This window comes from Hypomesus nipponensis, chromosome 24 (assembly GCF_054491055.1).
Source record: "Hypomesus nipponensis isolate SF chromosome 24, ASM5449105v1, whole genome shotgun sequence".
NCBI lineage: Eukaryota > Metazoa > Chordata > Actinopteri > Osmeriformes > Osmeridae > Hypomesus > Hypomesus nipponensis.
Window position 1 is genome coordinate 6,619,901 of NC_140384.1, and position 21,440 is coordinate 6,641,340.

At 47.3% G+C, this 21,440-nt stretch overlaps 1 protein-coding gene across 2 annotated transcripts; it reads left to right on the forward strand.

Moving 5' to 3' along the window:
* The first annotated feature begins 1,504 nt into the window (after positions 1-1,504).
* Positions 1,505-21,426, forward strand: LOC146232907 (sarcoplasmic/endoplasmic reticulum calcium ATPase 2a-like). 2 transcript variants are annotated; one of them, XM_084690181.1, is made up of 21 exons: positions 1,505-1,686; positions 1,861-2,051; positions 2,650-2,667; positions 2,747-2,829; positions 4,714-4,818; positions 6,331-6,469; positions 12,991-13,071; positions 13,161-13,246; positions 13,383-13,847; positions 15,165-15,253; positions 15,334-15,436; positions 15,517-15,648; positions 15,866-15,985; positions 16,096-16,314; positions 16,488-16,823; positions 16,923-17,143; positions 17,235-17,437; positions 17,592-17,677; positions 17,782-17,915; positions 18,057-18,174; positions 18,259-21,426. In XM_084690181.1, exons 2-21 carry the CDS (start codon positions 1,934-1,936, stop codon positions 18,526-18,528), a joined length of 3,126 nt encoding a protein of 1,041 aa, XP_084546307.1. In that variant the 5' UTR covers positions 1,505-1,686; positions 1,861-1,933; the 3' UTR covers positions 18,529-21,426. The 2 variants fall into 2 exon arrangements, with proteins under 2 accessions (XP_084546307.1, XP_084546306.1); XM_084690180.1 differs by having other exon boundaries at positions 1,505-1,679.
* Positions 21,427-21,440: the final 14 nt, after the last annotated feature.

The following is a 21,440-nucleotide window of genomic DNA, read 5'->3' on the forward strand; positions in this document are numbered from 1 at the left end:
CATTTCCTTTTCACCCTGGCTTCAAACAAATTCACAGCCACAATTTGAACACATCTTTAAGAATACAGCTGCTAACAATGTGTCTAAAGATAACAGAGTACAAAGTGTTGCACTTAGGAAGAGGCTGCACTGTGCTATATTGGGAATCAACAGATATGACCTTGGCAGCAAAGCTGGCCAATTTTGGAATTCTACGGGACCTCTGTCGTATCAAAGCATCCAGGGCAGTAAACTCATCAAACAGTCTTTTTTTGGTCTGGCATAGTGTACCCTTTATTAGTGAATTTCATTTTCTATATTTAAATGTTGAGCTCCTAATTTTCAACAGCATGAGAGGACCATTTCTGAGATTTGTTCAATGTCCTTATTTGAACATATGGATTTTGGAAAGTTGTATTGTATTTTTTCAATAAACTAAAGCTATATTAATAATAAAATGAAATGTACCCACAAGTTTATTAGTGTAGAAGAAGACTTCCATGCCATGCCTATTTTTATCTAGCAATTATAATTAGGTGCGTTGTTTCCACCTTCATATTAAACTAAAAGTGACCGCACAATCTGTCTGAACTTGTATTTATTTGGTTGTGCAATATTTTGGTATTTGCTTTGCATACATTGGAAAGGCACATGCAATTCCTTCCATTCATTTGAGATGCCTTTGAACATTTTCATGATCATAACCATTATCCTCTTTACAACTCAGTGCCAGGCTCCCATTCCTCTGGTAAATACTTGTGCTTCAGGGAGAGGTTCACCTGACCGACTTAAACCAGAAACTACTATTGGACAATAAGTAAACTCAACTTTGAACACACAGTTGATGAATCTCTTCACACAATTGATGGGGGCATTCCCTTCATACACCAATAGTCTCTTCAGGATTCCCACTCCTATTAGTCCCTGTGTTTGAAATGTAACTCTATCAGCTGTTGACAGCCAGAGTTAGTGGTTCTGTGCCAGAAGGATCAAGTGTAGATTCTAGAAGGCAGCTTGATGTGGTACCGGGTGGCATAGGATTAGAACTGTGACACATGATAGGCATTGTTATATAGGGGCCTCATTAAAATGTGTTAACAGCTAACACATACCGGTCCAGTTTAAATGCTGACATGGATGCCTCTTAATACAAACACAGTAGGATATGTTTCTTAAACTTCGACCCTTTGATAACACACGTCCTTACATGTCTATTGCACATTTCGAAACATAATGAGATGTTTTTCATTCAGTGACGGCATGAGTCATTGGGCTCCGGGTATTATGGCTGCAACGAGATTTAATCTACGTGTTTACGTACCAAGTTGGTCTGCACTTTAATTTGGTCATGAAATATTTAGCATTTGAACTATCACACAGCCTACTAAACCTTCTTTCCACTTCGGCGTTGGGCAACCAAGCATTTCCGGATTGAGTCCATCCAATGGCTTTACTCCATCGACGTATGACAATAACAGAGGGGCAGTAGTGAGGCACTTTTCATAAAACCTGATTAGCACCTCAGCTAGCCACCACTGAGCTCAGAGCTGCGCCGTGGAGAAGCTGAACAACGCACATTGAGGGCAGCGCAAGGATTGGACTGGGTGAATGCAGTCCACAACAGGGACGATTACTGCACAATCTTCCACCATTTTTTGGGAGACAAGAGAGGACACCCACAGAAACCTTCACCGTGACGGGTAATAGGTAGCTTGTCTTGGAATGTGTCTTTCGGATGAGATTTGTTAGAGGGGGGAATTTCGTTTCATACCAGCATAGAAGTTAGCTTTCTTCGCCAATTCTTGACTTACATTTTTTCTGGTTGCTTTCTCAGTGTGAGTGCATATCTCTAAATTGGTACAATATTTATTATTTTGAAAGGAAAAAGAAAACAAACAAGGAGAGTGCGTAGGCTACACAAAATATATCTGACACGGAGTTGAACGTCACTACCATGGAGAACGCTCATGAAAAAAGTGTTGAAGAAGTTTATAGCTATTTCAATGTCAACGAAAGCACGGGGCTTGGCTTGGACCAAGTTAAACGACAAAGGGAGAAATGGGGCACAAACGGTAAGTAAACATAGTTCTAGTAATTTGAGGCGTTATCACTGGCAAGTTCAGGCCTGTAATACATAAGGTCAATGTCAGCAGCATCACCCGGCTTGTTCATTCAAGGGAATTAGCTGACGTCATCACAGACGACCTCGTGTTGTCAAGTCGTTGCTACAAAGTATCAAAAAAGAAATAAATATGCCTATTTTGGTTAAATCCCGTTTGATTTTGTGTTTACGTTAAGGAGTAACAACACGTTGTACGCCTCAACATTGGTTGACTATAAGCAGAAGGCCTGCGTGTATGCTACTGTAACCTGTTTTCCTTACAGTAGTGAGCGCTGTAATGTTCAGGATTGCACTTGAGCGATTCCACATTAAATGTAGGACATAACTGATGCGTGTACCTGAATACTGAGCACCTGACAGTATTCAAGGTGACCTTTCTGGTACGTCAATGTTTTGTAAGAAACGGGTGTCTGGATTGGACACCATTACATTTAGTCATTTAGTTTACATTACTTCTGTGTCATAATGTCAAAAACACATCTGTTTTGTTTTCTCCTCAAATGTCTTTCTCTTCCTCCCTACATGTCCATCGGATTGGCCCTAAACAGAGTTACCTGCTGAAGAAGGTATGTCTGATTTGACGTGTCTTAATGGACACAAGAAGTTTAAATGTGATGTATTTTACAATTCACTTATTTTCAACAGGAAAGTCCTTATGGGAACTTGTTGTTGAACAGTTTGAAGATTTACTTGTGCGAATTCTTCTGTTGGCGGCCTGTATATCTTTTGTAAGTATATTTATGAAAACTCATTGGGTTTTCAAATGCTCTTTAATTGCCTTCCTGTTTTAGTATGAGCCTGGATGTTGATATTGTCAATTACAGAAAGGTCAAGAGGGGAAAGGGAATGTTTATGTATGGCTCAGGGACATGGGAAGTGTAGACAGCAAGTGTTAATGTCTTCAGTTTGCATATCTCATCTGAGGTTACGCTCACAGACCAGAGGACCAAACAGCTGAGAAAGCTAGCGACCTGTCTGAGGAATGGTGACAACAGCAGTTGCTTGTATTGAGTTGCTATCACCATGTGTCAAGCAAGACATTTAGGTCTTCCTGGATTGTTGCTGCGTAATGGCCTTCTCCTCTTCGTTCATGACTCTCTGCCTATGTTTCGGACGTTTCGCTTGACTTGACGTAACTGACTGTCCAACAGTATTCTGTTGTATTTAAAGGCTATATTTAAGCAATAAGGTACGAGAGGCAGTACTTTATCGTCAATAATGTACGGGTTCCAGGGTGTTGTTAGGCCCGACGCGCAGCGGAGGATAAAGTACTGCCTCTCGTAACTTATTGCTTAATTATAATACGGGTGGATGAAATCAAGCATTCTGATTGGTTGAGAGGGAGTTCCGGGGTGTGCATTATTGAGCGATAAAGTACTGTACGCCTTATTACATTTACCTTAAAACGGAAGCGTTCTATATTAGTGCGCACTCAAAATAACTAAAATGAGATGGCAAGAATGAGATGTTTGATGTGGATTCCACAGGTTGAGGAGGTATAGTCTTTTTCAGACCGGCATTGATCCTTTTTTTGGGGCCCAGAAACTGGACTCGATAACCTCCAGAACCCTGGAAAATGTGTGTGTCTGTCTGGCTCTGCTGCTGGAGAAGCTGGTATCTGCTGTGCAGTGCCCAGACGTATGATACGGAGGTGTTGGAGGCTGCTGGCTGACAGCGGGAACAGGGCACCACTCGAGACCAAATTTGGGCTCGGACCTTTGGTGGGAGGGTACTGTCCAGACAGATGCACCTCCTCTCTTTAATGTCCCCCACTCGGTTCTGTAGTGCTACAAAAGATATGTGGTGGGGGGGGGGGGGGGGGCTTACTATTGGTGCTGGGACAGGCCTAGGCTGACAGGAAATGACACAACACGATTTGAGTACAGAGAAATGCACTGTATACAGGACGCTGTATAACTCTGGCTGGCCCTGACAAGGTGCAGTATTAAAATGTGCTCTTTTGTTGTACAGAGGGACATTATGCAAATGACTGAGCCTCACTCCAATAAGATGATTTGTATCTCGTGTGAGGGAGAGAGGGAGAGAGAACTGAGGTTAAGGATGGTGTTGATTCTTGAACTTCTACTGTACTCTCTTTATGCACTATGTATGTCACTTTGGATAAACGCTTCTGTTAAATGACTAAAATGTCATATAAATATGTCACTGGTTTCATTGGGGCGGTTTTGTCGTGTGGTATGTGGTTTGGGATTACAACCTTGGTGGTGGTGGTGGTGGTTGGTTTCAAATTGTCATTTGCCTTCCATATTAGACACGGGTGTCGGTTTCAGATTCTGGGAGTTCAATTAGTTAATAGCTTTGTTTGCCCATGGAAAGATAAGTAACATTTTACTGCTAACCATATTCTGTTAATCAGCCTAATTTGGATCCAGCTGTCGAGCTGCATGTTAGACTCCTATTTGAACACCTTAGTTCGGGCCATTGGTAGGATTAGTCGGAATGTTGATGTTGTGGCTCGAGCTAAGAGCTATTTCACCCCTCAGCAAGAAAGATTTACAGACGTAAATGTTTATTTTTATTTTTTATGATTTCTTTATGTCCAGTGTACAATCTCAACAATGTCGGATGTGTTTTTCTGTGTTTCCCTTCAGGTCTTGGCCTGGTTTGAGGATGGGGAAGAAACGATCACAGCTTTTGTGGAGCCTTTCGTGATCTTGCTCATTCTCATAGCCAACGCCATCGTAGGTGTTTGGCAGGTGAGCAACCACAGGATCCATCACAATACATGGTCACATGACATGACATTAGGTGTGTTCGACTTGATGCAGTGCCGGCGGCTGTGACAGTCGGCAGCAGCCAGCTGCCTTGAAGCTGAGAATGCCATTGGTTGCTTCAAGTCAGCCGGGCTGCAGGCGGCTGCAGGCGATGCCGGCACTGCATGAAGTCAAACACACCTATTGTCTAAACCAGTGGTTCTCAACCCTGGTCCTGAAGGACCCCCTGTCCTGCATGTTTGAGATGTTTCTGGGCTCCAACCCACCTGATTCAAATGCATATTTGTTACCGGGCTTCTACAGAGCTTGATAACGAGCCCTTTATTTGAATCAGGTGTTTTTGGAGCAGGGAAACATCTCAAGCATGCAGAACAGAGGGTCCTTGAGGACCAGGGTTGAGAACCACTGGTCTACTACACCTTGTGGGGCTTTGATGACCACCTTCCTTCACACATTGAAGATTTGTGTTATACTATAGAGAGAGATGACGTTAAAGCTGAACTAACCATAAAATTCAGAGAGGCCGGTTTTATATTCTTCTCTCAATATAAAGCTTTTAACAAAACCTTCATGACAAAACTGCAAACAGGGCTAGAAACTAGGTCACTGACTACATTTGAAAACTTTGTGTTGCTATGACACCCAAGTTCAACTGAAAGGAGGGACAAGTCTTTTGTGTGTCTCATTAATAAAGGCAAAGTGCAATAAATAACATTTAAAGTGGTTTCTGACGTTAGTTGTGTATATCAAGACTGACTTTCATGTATTCTTCATGAGGTTATCCAGGACTAAGCCTTCATTTCCTCACTGGTACCATTTTAAACATTCCAAAAAGGGAATCACTCAACTAGAAATTGTTTTACATGAGACTTTTATAGCCACAGACAAGTCTTAAACATTCTTGGCCCTGATCGAATTCATGGAAGGTCAGGGATTGTTAGTCAGTATTAACTGTTAGATTGTTGGTGTCATTAACAGCTTTCTAGATATAATATTCATATTTAGTTTCTTGTCTTTTAACTTGTGATGAATCTGCAAGTGTAAACTCATTTGACTTTAACTGGCATGTTATTACTCCAAGAACCAACATTATGGAAAATGACAGTGTGGGGGTAGACTCTGACCTGTGTATCCCAGTTGACTCGAATTATCAGCCCAACAGGAAATGGTGACGTTTGCTGTTCCTACTATGATTGGCTCCCAGTAATGGAGAAGTGAGCCAAGAATGGACTTTAGAGTCAAACGTTCCACTCCATAGTGACTGAATAAACAAACGTGATGTTGGCACAGTCTCTGTGAATTTCTTTTTCATGGGTGTTATAAATCACTATTGGCATAGGGTTAATTGTTTTATGAAGCAGAAATGACCTTAGTGCAAATATATGAGCTGTTTAGCAATGTATAAAGGCCATTTTCAAACCAGCATCAGTGTTCATAATAATAATGTGCATTTATGTATTTTCATACTAATGACATCATCCTTTTTGTCCCTAGGAGCGTAATGCGGAGGATGCCATCGAGGCACTTAAAGAGTATGAGCCTGAAATGGGGAAGGTGTATCGCCAGGACAGGAAGACTGTCCAGAGGATCAAGGCCAAAGACATCGTGCCTGGAGACATTGTGGAGGTTGCTGGTAAGGTGGCGATACCGGCCCCACATCGTGCAATGAAATGGATCACATTCAGCTGAATACTCTGGCTGGCTGTGTGAGGAATTAGAGCAAGTGTTAAGAAATTATTAGCAAGTATTTCCAAATATCGCATAAACCGCTGTAAATTTGCAAAAGCAAAAGGGGGGAAACATGTTATACATGGGTAATGTGCACTGGTTCAGGTGAAAGCTATTCTCAACAGGGCATACGAATCCAGGCATCCTCAGGCTTTAACTTCAGTACCGCAGCTCTATTTCGACTCCACTCTCCCCTGGTCCCATTGCAGGGGTGACTCACCCTACAGAAGTGGTGTATTTCGGGATGTTCCTATTAACCCGCCCGTCTCTGAGGGCGGTGCACTGGTGGGGGATGAGGGCCCCCTCGCGTCATGTGCATAGACATCATCCCGGACTCATCCCACGAGTGCTCACGTACAGCTTTGGATGAGGTGTACACCATGCTAACATATTGTTGGTCCATCTTAAAACTCAGCCGCAGAACCACCCGGGGTGGATTCATCCAGAGGTATATTAAAAGCAAAGTTGTGCTGCAGCTCAGGTGTGCTGGGATGGATCTTTGGAGGGGGAATGTGGCCCTGGCAACATGGGACTACTGGCTGCACCAGGGATGGATCCCGCTGAGTGGAATGCTGTAGTCTTTCAAGTGCTGGCGTTATCATGAAACTAGCTTTAACCCTAAGCCACTGAGGTGATGCAGTGGTTTTCAGCATAGTTGTGGCTTGTATTTTTAGCTCGGATTGCCTGTCTAGATTATGGAATGCCTTATTTATAGTAGGCAGTGACGGTAGTGGAGATGACAGGTGTCTTTGGCCCTCCCCAGGGGTTGCAGCGGGTGACGCTGGATGTTGTTCAGTAACACACTGGAGTCACCTTGAGAAGGACACAGGCAGCATCGAGTACACTGATTGGCTGGATCTCACTGGTTGGCTGATTCTGTAGCACACGTTTGGCCAGGGTGGTTTGTTAGACTACCTCCTGACATGCTTATCTTTTCATCACCATCATTTTAAGCAAAGTGGTTCTTTCGCTAAACCCGCAGTCATGATCTGCATGGTTCCACTGTTTTAAATGGGTGTTTGTGTGTGTTGTATGACGGCTTACGAAACGTGGTCACACCACATACCACCGATAGCAGAACACAGGGATGCGTAGCCCGTGATGTCAGGTGGACAGCGTCACCTGGAGCGCTCCGACATACCTGCTAAATCCTTCTGAGCCCTTCCATATTGATTCCCGCCAGCGTCCTCACCGAGTATCTTTGCCAGAGCCCCAGAGCCCCCCCCCCCCCGTCAGGCAGGAGGGGCCGATGACGCAGAAGGTTGTCTCTCTGCTGAGGACATAGGCAGCTCTCCGGCTCACTTGGTTGTGAGGAGAATACTAAAGGAGCCAGCCTGCCTGCTGCCCTGCCTGTCAGGTTACCACTGTGGGCTCTGACACTGCCTCCTGCTCCCGGGCCAGACACTCAGCCCTGCCTCCACAGCCCTGCCTCCACAGCCATGCCTCCACAGCCATGCCTCCACAGCCATGCCTCCACAGCCCTGCCTCCACAGCCCTGCCTCCACAGCCCTGCCTCCACAGCCCTGCCTCCACAGCCCTGCCTCCACAGCCCTGCCTCCACAGCCCTGCCTCCACAGCCCTGCCTCCAAAGCCCTGCCTCCACTTTTGCTTTTTAAAGCCTCGGAATGCAGACACGTTCGGGAGATGCTGACTGACTTCAGATGAGCTTTCCGTCCCTTTTGTTCAGAGCGTAACACATTTCTCACGCTTCTGTTGCATGGCCAGAGGCTATACTGCTCCTATGTCGTTTATGTCCCCCCCCTCACCACCACCACCACTCCTTTACCAGCTTCCCTCGACCCTGGCTGCAGCGAAGAGGATGGAATGCTGTCTCTGCTGTTCTAACTAAACTAATCTGCAGCCCAGTCAGCCCAGTTCCTCCCTGTCGGTGGCTGCTCCAGGTTGTCGTCCGCAGCTCTGTGGTTCAGGCTACTGCTCCTGCTGCTCCCTGCCCCCATGGCAGCGTTGGGGCTGCTCCCTGCCCCCATGGCAGCGTTGGGGCTGCTGTCCTCACTCTAAATTCACAAGTTCACCACGGGAATCTTCTGGGAAATTAAAGGATGCGCTTCTGTCCCTGAATAGCTGCCGTCAACGTCGGGACACCTAAAGCTTGTTAAGCTTCGCCTGTGGGCGTGTGCATCATTTGTTTAACGGTGTGTGTCAAGGCTCTGATTGGTTTAGAGGGAGTATAGGGTGGAATATGGCCTTGTATGGGCCTGGGGGGGAGGTGGGGGGGTGGGGGGGGGGTTACTCCCCTGTGTAGCATGTGAGGTCGGGGAGTCTGATAGGACAGAGAGTGGATCTATCAGCTGCTCCTATTGTTTGGAGAGTGCGATGACCTTGTAGGGAAGTGGTTGTGGACAATGATCCCCCCTTACCATGCCCGGCACACAGAGACCCTGCCCAGCAGCACCCTCCACGGCCTGGGATTCCAGACACCCGGAATGGCATGTGGCATTTTCTGGGGCCTGGCGAACGTCTTCTGTCACTGTGGGGAGGGGGGGGGGGGGTGAGTGTCGGATCCAGCCAGGTGTTGGGCCTGCCCTGCTCCTCAACCAGATCATTGTGGTCTGTCTTGCCTGAGGGAAGGGAATTGTCTTGAGGGATGATGTAACGCTCTTCTTCATTTTCTGCAGTGTTCAATAGCCCTAAAGAGGACACAAATGTGTTAATGAGGGTGCAGTCATTCTCTGGCAGATTGTTCTGTGTTGCCGTCATTTTCAGGGTAAAACTTTAATTGTGGCAACTCAGTACATTCTGCATTAACTGCTGAGAATCCGGGCTATGCTGCCCAGCTATAGAGGTTAGAGGGGCATGTGACCCTGTCCAGACTTTTTGAGAGGTGACACTAAGGAGAGAGGTGGTGTTAGGACACGAGGAGAAACTGACAGAAACACAAGGACCCTTCTCCTGTCTTAAGTACAAGGCTGTATGTCTGTTACACTGCTGGCTGTAGCTCTGGACTGGCCCATGAATTCATAACCTCACGTGACCAACTCATCAGCAAACAAGGGAGAAGACAGCCACCCTGCACACTCCGGATGGGATTAATAATGTTTTATTTGACGTTTTAGGTTTGGTTCATATTTGAATGTTTAATGGCATTTACTAGATGGAGCACATTGCAGGCCCCATGGTTTATGGGGATATAAATTAGACGCATACCATGTTTTGGTAATGCGTGTTACCAAATGTTTTTCTTGTTTCTTTCTTATTTATTTTGTCTAAATCTATTTTTAGTTGGGTTAAATTTTTTAAAAAAAATTACACACCCCAGATGTTTTCCCCAGCTCACTGTGTCAGGAGAGCACAGTACATGGTGACAAGATTGAGGTCAGAGGTTACCTAAAGGCAGCCATCTCCAAGCTGGTCCCTTGGAAGAACTCTTGACAGCATCTGTTCTAGATCTCCTAACAGCCAGGCCGGCTGTTCTTCATCTCAGCGTCATGTGACGCACTGTCCTGTTGCCATAGCAACGGATCCTGGCCCAGGACACGGTGTATGGGTCTGGTGTACAACACAGGCACACCCCCTCCCCCTCGCTGAGGTGGGAAGTGTTCACAGTCTTTCTGCAATTTGAATGTGAAGATTAAATCCAGTGGTAGCTTCTCCATCTGGTTCTGACACAGCCCTCAATTGTATAGATCTCACACCCTTGGACTTGGCCGCGGCTAATCTTACCCATTTGAATGCAGCGCAGTTCCCTGTCTCTTTTCAAAGTGCGTAAGGATGGAGAGCAGCTGGCCAAGTGCTGTCGGAAAGTTCCTGGAGAGGGTTACCTGTCAGCCTAGCGTCTGAGCGAGAGCCCCCCTCAGGTCAGCAAGAATCCACCTCCTTTTGTTTCAGCTGCCATCAGCACATGCCCCCCCTGAGAGCCTCTCCGCGTGTCACTTACTTGTGTCTGCCAGTCAAAGCTGTCCACCGTCAGTGGTGTTGATGGACTGATCCAGAGGGGGGGGGGGGGCCCTACAGGGGGGGCCCAGAGGGGGGGCCCCCGGGAGTCAGGCTGGAGAGCCTGCCCCACTCGTTCCAGAAGAAGCTGTCGCAGTTCAAGTCGTGGGTTCTCTCACTTGTTGGCAGGCGTGGGGGGGGGGGGGGTGAGGAGGCTGTTGGACTGCTACCAAGTAGGATGTTGACACAAAGGGACAGGTGATATAAGCAGACACTTCATTCAGGGCAGGCTCGCTGTCCCGCAGAACAGCAACAATGCCTGGCCGTCTAGGGTTCGCTTCACATTCATCATAAGAGCTCTGCCCATTAATCAACATCACTTGTCCAATATTTATTTGGCTCCAGACCCCCCTCGATTTGCAGAAGTCAATATTTAAAAATAAATGTCATGATGACTTGCCACAGGAAGTGTTACACAACCCCCAGGATGTGGTTGTTTAGCCACATGGCTTCAAGAAATATATATATATTTTTCAATATAGATTTCTTAACACTCTGTTGCCATGTTCTCCCTAACAACGGTTCAATGTAACTCTGCATGTCTAAAAGTTGGCGCTGCGCTAGTCCTAACTGTGTCCTGGTGTGGGGCCTAGCTAACACAAACCCTTTTCATAGTGTCCTCTTGGAGGTCAGTTTTTTTTTTTCTTTCGCTCCACATCTAGACAGTTGAAAGAAGCAATTTAGCTTGACACTGGTCTCCTGAGAGAAGCTGTCACTGGTCCTCTGTATTTGCTGAAACCCACTGTCAGTCCAAATCCCTGTGTCGGTACATTTCATATCATGTGACATGCCTAGATACATTCTCACCAGGGCGTCCTATTAAAACAGGACGTCAGCATTTCATTTTCCAACCAAGGCTGGCGATCCGCTCGTTTGTGTTGAGGCTTAGGAGTCTCTACTTCAAATATTGAAAAAAGCCTCTGAACATGACATCATCGTTTTAACAGGGGCTTGAAAGATGCTCTTAGGTTGAAGTGTGTTTTGTGCTCAGATGAATTGGTCACAGTACACAGAAGAGGTTGGTCTGTGTCTGTCTGTCTATTTCTCTCTCTCTCGCTGTCTCTCTCTGTCTCCGTCTCTCTCTCTGTCTAACTCTGTCTCTCTGTGTCTGTCTCTGTCTCTCTCTCTGTCTCTCTCTCTCTCTCTCTCTGTCTAACTTTGTTTCTGTGTCTCTTTCTCTCTGTCCCCCTCTCTCTGTCTATATCTCTCTGTCTATATATCTCTGTCTCTGTCTCTGTCTCTCTCTGTCTATATCTCTCTGTCTATATATCTCTCTCTGTCTCTGTCTCTCTCTCTCTGTCTCTCTGTCTCTGCCAGCCGCTGGCTGACTGGTATTATCTCCTGCCTCTTCCTGTGCTGTGGAGATGACTGGGAAACAGCTGCTATCATTTATCCACATATAAACCTGATCAGAGCATCGGGGAACAAATTGAAATAGTTTTCCTCTTTTGGGCTGCGTGCGTTTGTCGGGCTGATGCTATTTTCCTCTCTTCTCCCCTCAAGGGCATTGAGGGGGCTCAGATTAGTATGTGTGTCTGTTCAGTCCTGAAAAGGGAATCCTGATGTTGGAACAACCTTAATTTCGCTCTCACTTTCAATAATCATCTTCATTAACCTAGATTAGACATTTTTATTCCCAGAGCTGGTGTTTGATTGCTTGTAAAAAATCCCCTGAATGTTGAAAACTACCCTCTCTACCTCTGGAAGTAATTTTAACCTTTGTGTTTATTGTGTGGAATTATATTTGTTTTGGGATGAAAGTTAATCGAATGTGCATGTCTGCTCATTTTGTCCTGTGTCGTGAAAAATCTGTGTTTTGGTCATGACATTGACTTGGACAGAGCTCCGTCTTGTCAATGCAACACATCTCTTTCAGAGCTCTTTAGCGGGTGTTAACGTGCCCCCTCATTTAGGACTGCTCATCGTGTTCGAGCTGCGATAACCGGTCCTCACAGTGAGCTGCTCCCCCACTCCAGCATTTATGTACTAATAGGAAGCTGAATCGGGTCATCGCAATTCAGACGTGGCCCAAATTGGCTTTTTCCTCTGAGACGGGCCTTTTATGGCTCACCAGTCCTCCATCTCCAGCTCTGCCCCCCCCCTCTCCTCCTCCTCCCTGCAGCTGTGGGACCTCAGGACTGGTGGGGCTCAGCGTGGCACAGCAAGCAGCCCGGGTAGTAGCGAGAACATTTCAGTTTGACGCTCATGCTCCCTTTTTGTGCAGTGAATGAATCAGAGAGCTCCTCTCTGGTGTCTCGAACCTGTGGATGTATTTCACAAGCCGGCCCGTTTTTTACTGTTATCGACTCTGATTTCCTACAGTACATACTGACATGTATTTTAGAAGCGATATTGAGAGGTGCTATTGTTGCATATACATGAATATATTTTCCATGCACAGTGTGTATTGTGTTTTTTTTCTTCTTTTTTTCCCCACAAATACTCATTGTGTGCTTGTCCTCCTACCTTCCCCAGTTGGAGACAAGGTTCCCGCTGACATCCGTCTCTCTTCAATCAAGTCTACAACCCTGAGGGTGGACCAGTCCATCCTGACCGGTACGACCCTACTCTGTTACATGGAATGTTGATGTTTACATCACTTCACCTTAACTCATTTGACCTGTTGCTCCCTATTGTGATTGCAGGCGAGTCTGTGTCTGTGATCAAGCACACTGACCCCGTTCCTGACCCCCGCGCTGTCAACCAAGACAAGAAGAACATGCTGTTCTCTGTACGCAGCTCCTCCTCTCACTTCAGCACTTACTACTTGACTGTTTTACACCAACGTTTGTACACTTGACACTGCAAAATAAGGCGCGGCCTCATGAATCATTTGACACATTCTTTCGTGTCCCGCGTCACCCTAGGGGACCAACATCGCCGCAGGCAAGGCCATCGGCGTGGTGGTGGCCACCGGCGTCAACACGGAGATCGGTAAGATCCGCGACGAGATGGCGGCCACGGAACAGGAGAAGACTCCGCTGCAGGCCAAGCTGGATGAGTTCGGGGAGCAGCTGTCCAAGGTCATCTCCCTGATCTGTGTGGCCGTGTGGATCATCAACATCGGCCACTTCAACGACCCCGTCCACGGGGGCTCCTGGGTGCGCGGCGCCGTCTACTACTTCAAGATCGCCGTGGCGCTGGCCGTGGCCGCCATCCCCGAAGGCCTGCCGGCCGTCATCACCACCTGCCTGGCCCTGGGCACGCGCCGGATGGCCAAGAAGAACGCCATCGTCAGGTCCCTGCCCTCCGTGGAGACCCTGGGCTGCACCTCCGTCATCTGCTCCGACAAGACGGGCACCCTCACCACCAACCAGATGTCTGTGTGCAGGGTGGGTGGACATGCACGCACACACACGCACACACACACACACACACACTGGGTCTGCTCTGGTGTCTCCCAGAGCTGTGTTGGCCACCCTTGCTTTCAGTTCCAATAGTTTCTCGTGAAGGAGAAAGATGGCGAGGTCCTTCGACACACAGGGAGCAGGCCGCTGCTGTAATCTTCCTCTACAGTTAGCTGCTTGATGACTTGCAGTGCTGTTGCGTAACCGACCTTGCGTCGCAGTTTTTCTAAGTATTCCAATCAGGTTCTTCCACCCCGCTCTCTGAGTGGCACCCCGGCACCAGTGAATGGAGACGTTCTTCATCAATTCAGCATGTTGACTCTGAGTCCGGTCTTTAGGACTGCTGAATCCGCTCTTTCTGAAATGGACTTGTTTAGCTGCTATTTAGCAGATATGTTTAATGTTTTAGATGAGGCATTCTTCTGTCAGTGACCAGTCGTTTCTCAGAATTAACTTTTTCCCCTGGCTTTCTGGCCCGTATCCATTTCCACCCATAGATCCACCCTTTGCCTCATTGTGTCGCACTGAAATGTCTGTCATTTAATCAGTAGAGGCCAAAAGGAACTTAAACTGTTGGAATGTGTATGGCCATTGTTTGCAGGAAGTGATAACTTCTAACAAGTTGATATCTTTGCCTTGCCATATAATAATCCTCCTTGGACTTTGACAAAAAAAATTGTAGCACCCCCAACGGACATAAGCCTGTTTGACATCAAGCCAAAAAGAGGTTAAGACTGGTCTAAAAATAACCCTAATGGAATGCATGTTCCTCGATATGCAGCTGACGTCAGCAACACTCTCTTTCAGAAGCGTGGCCTCGAGCTGAAGGAGGACTCGAGTGATTAGCATCTCTCTCCCTCCCTAGTGTCTCTGCCTGCGACATCTCTCCTGACTCTCTCGTGTGACAGTGTTTGTGTGAGCCCTGCCCACCGTGAGGACCGAGGCTTCCTGTGGGGAAAGACCCACGCCTTGTGGCCGCCTCCCAGGCAGCCCTGCTGTGTTTGGCTCCATGACAGCCTGCTCTGTTGAGGAATGAGAGGGGTATAAGCTAACTTCTCAAGGCATGTGTCCCTGTCCTCTAACACACAAAGCAGGGACACGTTGAGACACTCGGTTGACACAGTCTGTTTTCCTCTCCGGTGTGTAGGGTTAGTTTTATATCAGGTCTTCTTTTTTTTTTTTTTTTGCCGTTCCTGTGGTGTCTACTGCCATCTACTGTAGTTGGAAGGAAGTGATCATTGAGGATGTGTCTGTCCTTTTTGAGTGATATTAATGTGTCCTCTGTTTTGTTTTGTTCAACAGATGTTCATTGTTGACAAAGCTGAAGCAGAAAGCTGCTCTCTGGGGGAGTTTACCATCACTGGCTCCACGTATGCCCCTGAAGGAGAAGTGTAAGTATCCCCCCCCCCCCCACACACACACACACATGCATGTCTGAAACCCTCTCATTTCCGCTTGTGTTTCTCACCAGGTATCAGGATGGTAATCTTGTGAAGAGTTCTCAGTTTGATGGTCTGGTAGAGATCGCCACCATCTGTGCCCTGTGCAACGACTCCTCTCTAGATTTCAACGAGGTCAGCCGCCCTGTCTGTCCGCTCTCTCACTCGACTGTGACACGGCGACTGTTGGCTAATGTGTGTGTCTGTGTCGTTAGGCCAAAGGGGTGTTTGAGAAGGTCGGAGAGGCCACGGAGACCGCCCTGACCTGCTTGGTGGAGAAGATGAACGCGTTTGACACCGAGGTCAAGCACCTCCCCAACATCGAGAGGGCCAACGCCTGCAACTCTGTAAGTTCCTTCACACCGAAAGTCGAAACGACAATGGCCGGTTTTCCCAGATTCGTTAAGAAGCTCTTAACGCTAAGAGCGTTCTAGAGCGTTCTCAGAATGCTCTTAAGAAGCTCTTAGTGTTAAGAAGAGCTTCTTAACAAAACTGGGAAACCCGGCCGATGTCATTTTAAACGGCAGCTTTTCTGAGGACCTTCCTCTGTGGTCGTCCTCCCAGGTGATCAAGCAGCTGATGAAGAAGGAGTTCACCCTGGAGTTCTCTCGCGACAGAAAGTCCATGTCGGTGTACTGTACCCCCAACAAGGCCCGGTCCTCCATCGGCAAAATGTTTGTCAAGGTACCGGCTCCTCTTGTCCCGCCCACTTTTTAGAAGCCTAGCATTTGGGATTTAGCCACTTTTTTTTTCTCCCCCCCCCCATTAACCCTCGACACGTGCCTACCTCACAGGGTGCCCCAGAGGGAGTGATTGACCGGTGTACCCATGTCCGAGTGGGCAACAGCAAGGTTCCCATGACCCCGGTTGTCAAGGACAAGATCTTGTCTGTGATCCGGGATTACGGGACCGGGCGTGACACCCTGCGCTGCCTGGCTCTGGCCACCAGGGACACCCCCCCTAAGAAGGAGGACATGGTTCTCATCGATGCAGCCCGCTTTGCAGCCTACGAGGTGAGCACTCGACTACTCCCCTATGTCCTTGTGAATCAGTCTATTAATGTGTCTTTGGATTCGTTTGCTTGCATAACAAAATCAACTTTTAAAAAAGTCAACAGTTTTGACTGGTAAAGGTCATCCAGTTTTGGCGGTAAGTCCCCGATGCTGACCCTTTTCTCTGTGCCCAGTCGGACTTGACCTTTGTGGGCTGCGTGGGCATGCTGGACCCCCCGCGACAGGAAGTGGCGGCCTCCATCAAGCTGTGCCGCCTGGCCGGCATCCGTGTCATCATGATCACCGGGGACAACAAGGGCACGGCCGTGGCCATCTGCCGGCGCATCGGCATCCTGGCCGAGGACGACGACGTGGAGCGCATGGCCTTCACCGGCCGCGAGTTTGACGACCTCTCCCCCGCCGCGCAGCGTGACGCCGTCATCAACGCCCGCTGCTTCGCCCGCGTCGAGCCCTCCCACAAGTCCAAGATCGTTGAGTTCCTGCAGAGCATGGACGAGATCACAGCCATGGTGCGTGGAGACGCTCGTCTAGTTTGACCTCTGGGTTGTGTCTCTGTGGTCGTTTTCCCATCTCTCTCTTTCTTGACTGAACCTCCTGGTTGTTCTCAGACTGGAGACGGAGTCAACGATGCCCCTGCCCTGAAGAAGGCGGAGATCGGCATCGCCATGGGCTCTGGCACCGCCGTGGCCAAGTCGGCCTCTGAGATGGTCCTGGCTGACGACAACTTCTCCTCCATCGTGGCGGCCGTAGAGGAGGGCAGGGCCATCTACAACAACATGAAGCAGTTCATCCGCTATCTCATCTCCTCCAACGTGGGCGAGGTGGTCTGGTGAGGCTTCACCGGACCGAACACCTGTCACATTTGAATCCTATTAAATGTGGACATGTTTTGTTCATGTTGTGTTTGTTATGCGGGGCAGTATCTTCCTGACTGCTGCTCTGGGATTCCCCGAGGCTCTGATCCCAGTCCAGCTGCTGTGGGTCAACCTGGTGACGGACGGCCTCCCCGCCACCGCCCTGGGCTTCAACCCCCCCGACCTGGACATCATGAACAAGCCCCCCCGCAACGCCAAGGAGCCCCTCATCTCCGGCTGGCTCTTCTTCAGATACCTGGCCATCGGATGTGTGTTACCACTGTTTAGTTTTTTGTTTTCAGACGTTTTTTTGTTTTCAGACCAAGTCTTCCATGTGTCTTGTGTTCATGGCTCGTCGATCGAAATGATCCAATGCTCAGTTTGACCCTGACCCTAACCCCTGGGCCCCGTCTCTGCCCTCAGGCTATGTCGGAGCCGGGACTGTGGGAGCGGCTGCCTGGTGGTTCGTGGCTGCTGAAGACGGCCCCATGATCAGCCTGTACCAGCTGGTGAGACGGCCTGGATGACTGGACCTGTTGTTCGTTTCCATCCTGCCTGCCCTTACCTAAACCCCCCCTCCTGTGTTTCCCTCTGTCGTCCCCCCCCCCTCCAGAGCCACTTTCTGCAGTGCTCCCCTGACAACCCGGACTTCCAGGACCTGGAGTGCCACGTGTTTGAGTCCCCCTACCCCATGACCATGGCCCTGTCGGTGCTCGTCACCATCGAGATGTGCAACGCTCTGAACAGGTGAGGGGGCCCCCCCTGCGCTAAGAGGAGCCTCCGTCCTTCACGGATGGGTTCGTGTTTCAGTTCCAGAGGAACAAAGTGAAAGTCGGTGGTCGGGGTCATATTTTGAATGGCAAGTGTCTCCTCCCCTCTGTGCCCCAGTCTGTCTGAGAACCAGTCCCTGCTGCGTATGCCTCCCTGGGACAACGTGTGGCTGCTGGGAGCCATCTGCCTCTCCATGTCCCTCCACTTCCTCATCCTCTACGTGGAGCCCCTGCCCGTGAGTCAGCTCAACGCCCCCCAGAACACCATCTTCCCGTCGCCCTCCGCCCATCTCACCATCTCCCATCTTCCTCTCTTCCAGGTCATCTTCCAGATCACCCCTCTGAACCTCACACAGTGGCTGATGGTGCTGAAGATCTCCCTGCCCGTCATCCTTTTGGATGAGCTGCTCAAGTTTGTGGCCAGGAACTACCTGGAACCTGGTAAAGACCTGGAGAAGTCAGCCGGCAAGGGCTGCTCCCTGTCCGCATGCACAGAGGGGATCTCCTGGCCCTTTGTGGCCATCTTCCTCCCCCTGGTTCTGTGGCTGTACAGCATCGACACTAACGTGTCTGAGTTGTTCTGGTCCTGACTGACTCCAAGCACACTCCCCCTCCCCCTGGGCACCAGTGTGAGTGGAGATTAATACATCTAACAACCCCACATTAACCAGGAACAACTACTACCACTACAACAACCACAACCACAACCACGCCTGGTCAAACAGAGTGAGAGCTCAGCATTTGTACGTGTATGTCAACACCCTTGGCTGATTTGGATCAAGGACATTTTCAACATTCCATTTCTTTTCTTTTTTTTTTTTTATTCATCCTTTTTTTTGATGAACATTCTTTTTAATGACCTTGAGTTTTGTCGGTTGGTCTTTTTTCATATCAAGCCTTAGTTATGTGCCCCCGGTTTTTTGAACAGGCATAGAATTGTAGGAACTATCAGATGATATGTACAGCGAATGAACACTATTTTATCAACTTTTTGTAATTTGGGGAGGGGATTTGTGGACAGCAGGTAGGCTACAAGTGGCATGCACTGGACTCAAATGTATTACTCTCGTCTTCAGTGCGAACCTTTTAATATATGGCCTTTGGATGAGAAAGGGGTGTAACTGTAATGACCATACAACATTTGCACTGACTCAGTGGTCTGTACTAAAAGTGCATGTGTTTTGTGATGGGCATGGGGATTCTTCTCGGTTGATAGTTGTTCCTCCCCCTGTTATAAGCTCCATATCTGGTTTGCTTTTAGTTTCTGTGCTAGGCCGAGCACAGCTACCTCAATGCTGTTGATATGACCTCATCCCTTTCCTTGTTTTCCACTAAGCCTTTTCACGTTCTAAGACATGTCATATTAAGTGTTGAGGTAAGCACCGTTTTTGCTTTTGTTGAAGGAGAAGTACATTCTCATCTACCTTTTTAAGGTTTTCTAAGTTGAAATTGAGGTTGACCTTTTTATGTTCCCTGAGGGAAGTAGGGAAAGAAACATGTAAATGTTACTTTAGTCTAATTCTACACAATTTTTTGATAGACAAGCCTGTCGTTAAAACGTTTACTTGAACACAACACACTCTGTCATTATTCCAATATTAAAACGTTTACGTTTTTTTTCTTCATGTACATTACAAATAACAATGATTCTTATATAGATTATGTATATTGTGCACATACTGTACTTGAATATAAAGACACCAAGATGCTGATAATAATAGTATCAGCTGAGCACAAGATTGAGGCTTTGATGGGACCATGTTGTGGTCTAGACTTGATGTTAGGATGTATGACCATGTTATAGGCCTAACTCGGACTAGCAGGTGGAAGAGTATGTAAATCTGTATATAGCACAGTAGTATCTATATGTATAGGGTTTCATGTTTTCCGAATGCTCCATACCGTCACGCTAGTAGACTTGAGCCGTGTTTTTAGAAACACTGCAGTAGGTAGGTATACCTGGAAAGCATGCCCTCTCCAATGCTAGGCCAGTACGAGTTCCTCTAAACCCTAACTGCTATTTCTTCCAATGCCTTCCGCTTGTTTATCAGAGTGAGTATCCCCCCTGCCCCTGCATGCACCCTGCCCGCTAGTGTGTGCTCTCATCCAGGCACCATCAAACACACCCAAGCCTTGCGGTCGAGCAGGTGTATTCAAAATCTCGACTCTTTGACGTAAAGATGTTGTTTTGCTTTTAAACAAAATGTTATATGTTGCCGCTTTCCTTGTTATTTTAAGTCAGGGATTTTGGCCATTTTATAGATTGTGTGAACGACAATGATATGATGATGTAAGAGTTTTAATTTGAAAAATGCCTTTCCACAAAGTGCCAGTCAACATATGTGAGCTGGTAAAAATATATTGAAGTGCTCTGTCTGACTTGATTTCATTGGTGGAAATATTTTTGGGGGGCCGACAGAGTATAGGGATATTACTTGCAGCAAGTGTTGCAAACGCAAGGCATGGCGTTTTCATGTGGAAATGGCTTTGTGCCTTACCGTTTCTCTGCTTGCATGCGGCATGGCTTTTGACATCTATCTATGTAGGCAGACAGGAGGAAATGGAAAGCTTTTAAAATGTCTTTCATCATGCATAGTGAATGAGCCATGTCTTATAGCGCCTTTGCTTTGACCTATGCCTTAGGTAAGTCATCTGATTGGTCTCTTTCTCTTCTCTCTCTGCAGCTGGGGCTGTGTAAGCCCCGCCCACTCCTCTAAACCCCTTGCAGAAACTGTAAGGTTTTGTTTTAGTGTTGTGCATGTGTGTTTTGAGCAGCACCACATCTTCCAAGACTTGCATGTCAAAATAAGAACTCAAATCAAGACATGATTCATACATTTAATATGTACATCAATTTTTTTTTTCTTTTTTTTTTTTTTTTTAGAATCTAAAAGATATCTAATTTAAATGGAATGGGTTCAAATTAAAATGTTTTTGGAATCCAGTGAACTAATCCCTTGTCCTCAGTCCCTCAATGGTCTTGCATGAAGCGCTTTAGTATAGCCGTCTGTCGAGAAAAGGTGACAGTTCTGGTGCCATCTCAGAAACCTAGACTTCATACATTTAGTAATGTATAATATTCCATGGTGCATGTCCTCTGAAGCAGCCATTTATTTGAACAGATTTGTGTAATAGTTCTGTATAGTATTGGTAAATTTAAATTTAAACAATCTACAAATAATAGTGCAAATGTTTAATTAAGCTCAGAAAGCTGTGTCTTTTCCTAAGGAAATACTTTTTGAATTGAATGTGTAAAAAAATTACCAAACGAGACTTTTTGCTTTGCACTGTGATGTGCGACATGTTGTAAGCAGACTTTGTGGTGTCTGGTTAGGAGGTGCAGCGATAGTGATGCATACCCTGAGGAAATCAGACAGTCCTTCAATGGCATGGTTTTGCCAAACAACTGTACTGTAATTTCAGAGCTGACGATTGTATTACGTATCACAACTTGTGGTTTCAGGTAAATAAAGCGATTATACTTTAAATGTCCTGTTTTCCT

Excerpts from the sequence above, each read along its gene's own strand:
- LOC146232907 (XM_084690181.1), top strand. The coding sequence starts at position 1,934 with ATGGAGAACGCTCATGAAAAAAGTGTTGAAGAAGTTTATAGCTATTTC. Across the intron at positions 15,986-16,095 it reads TCGGCAAAATGTTTGTCAAG|GGTGCCCCAGAGGGAGTGAT; the intron begins GTACCGGCTCCT and ends CCTACCTCACAG. Across the intron at positions 16,315-16,487 it reads CCCGCTTTGCAGCCTACGAG|TCGGACTTGACCTTTGTGGG; the intron begins GTGAGCACTCGA and ends CTCTGTGCCCAG.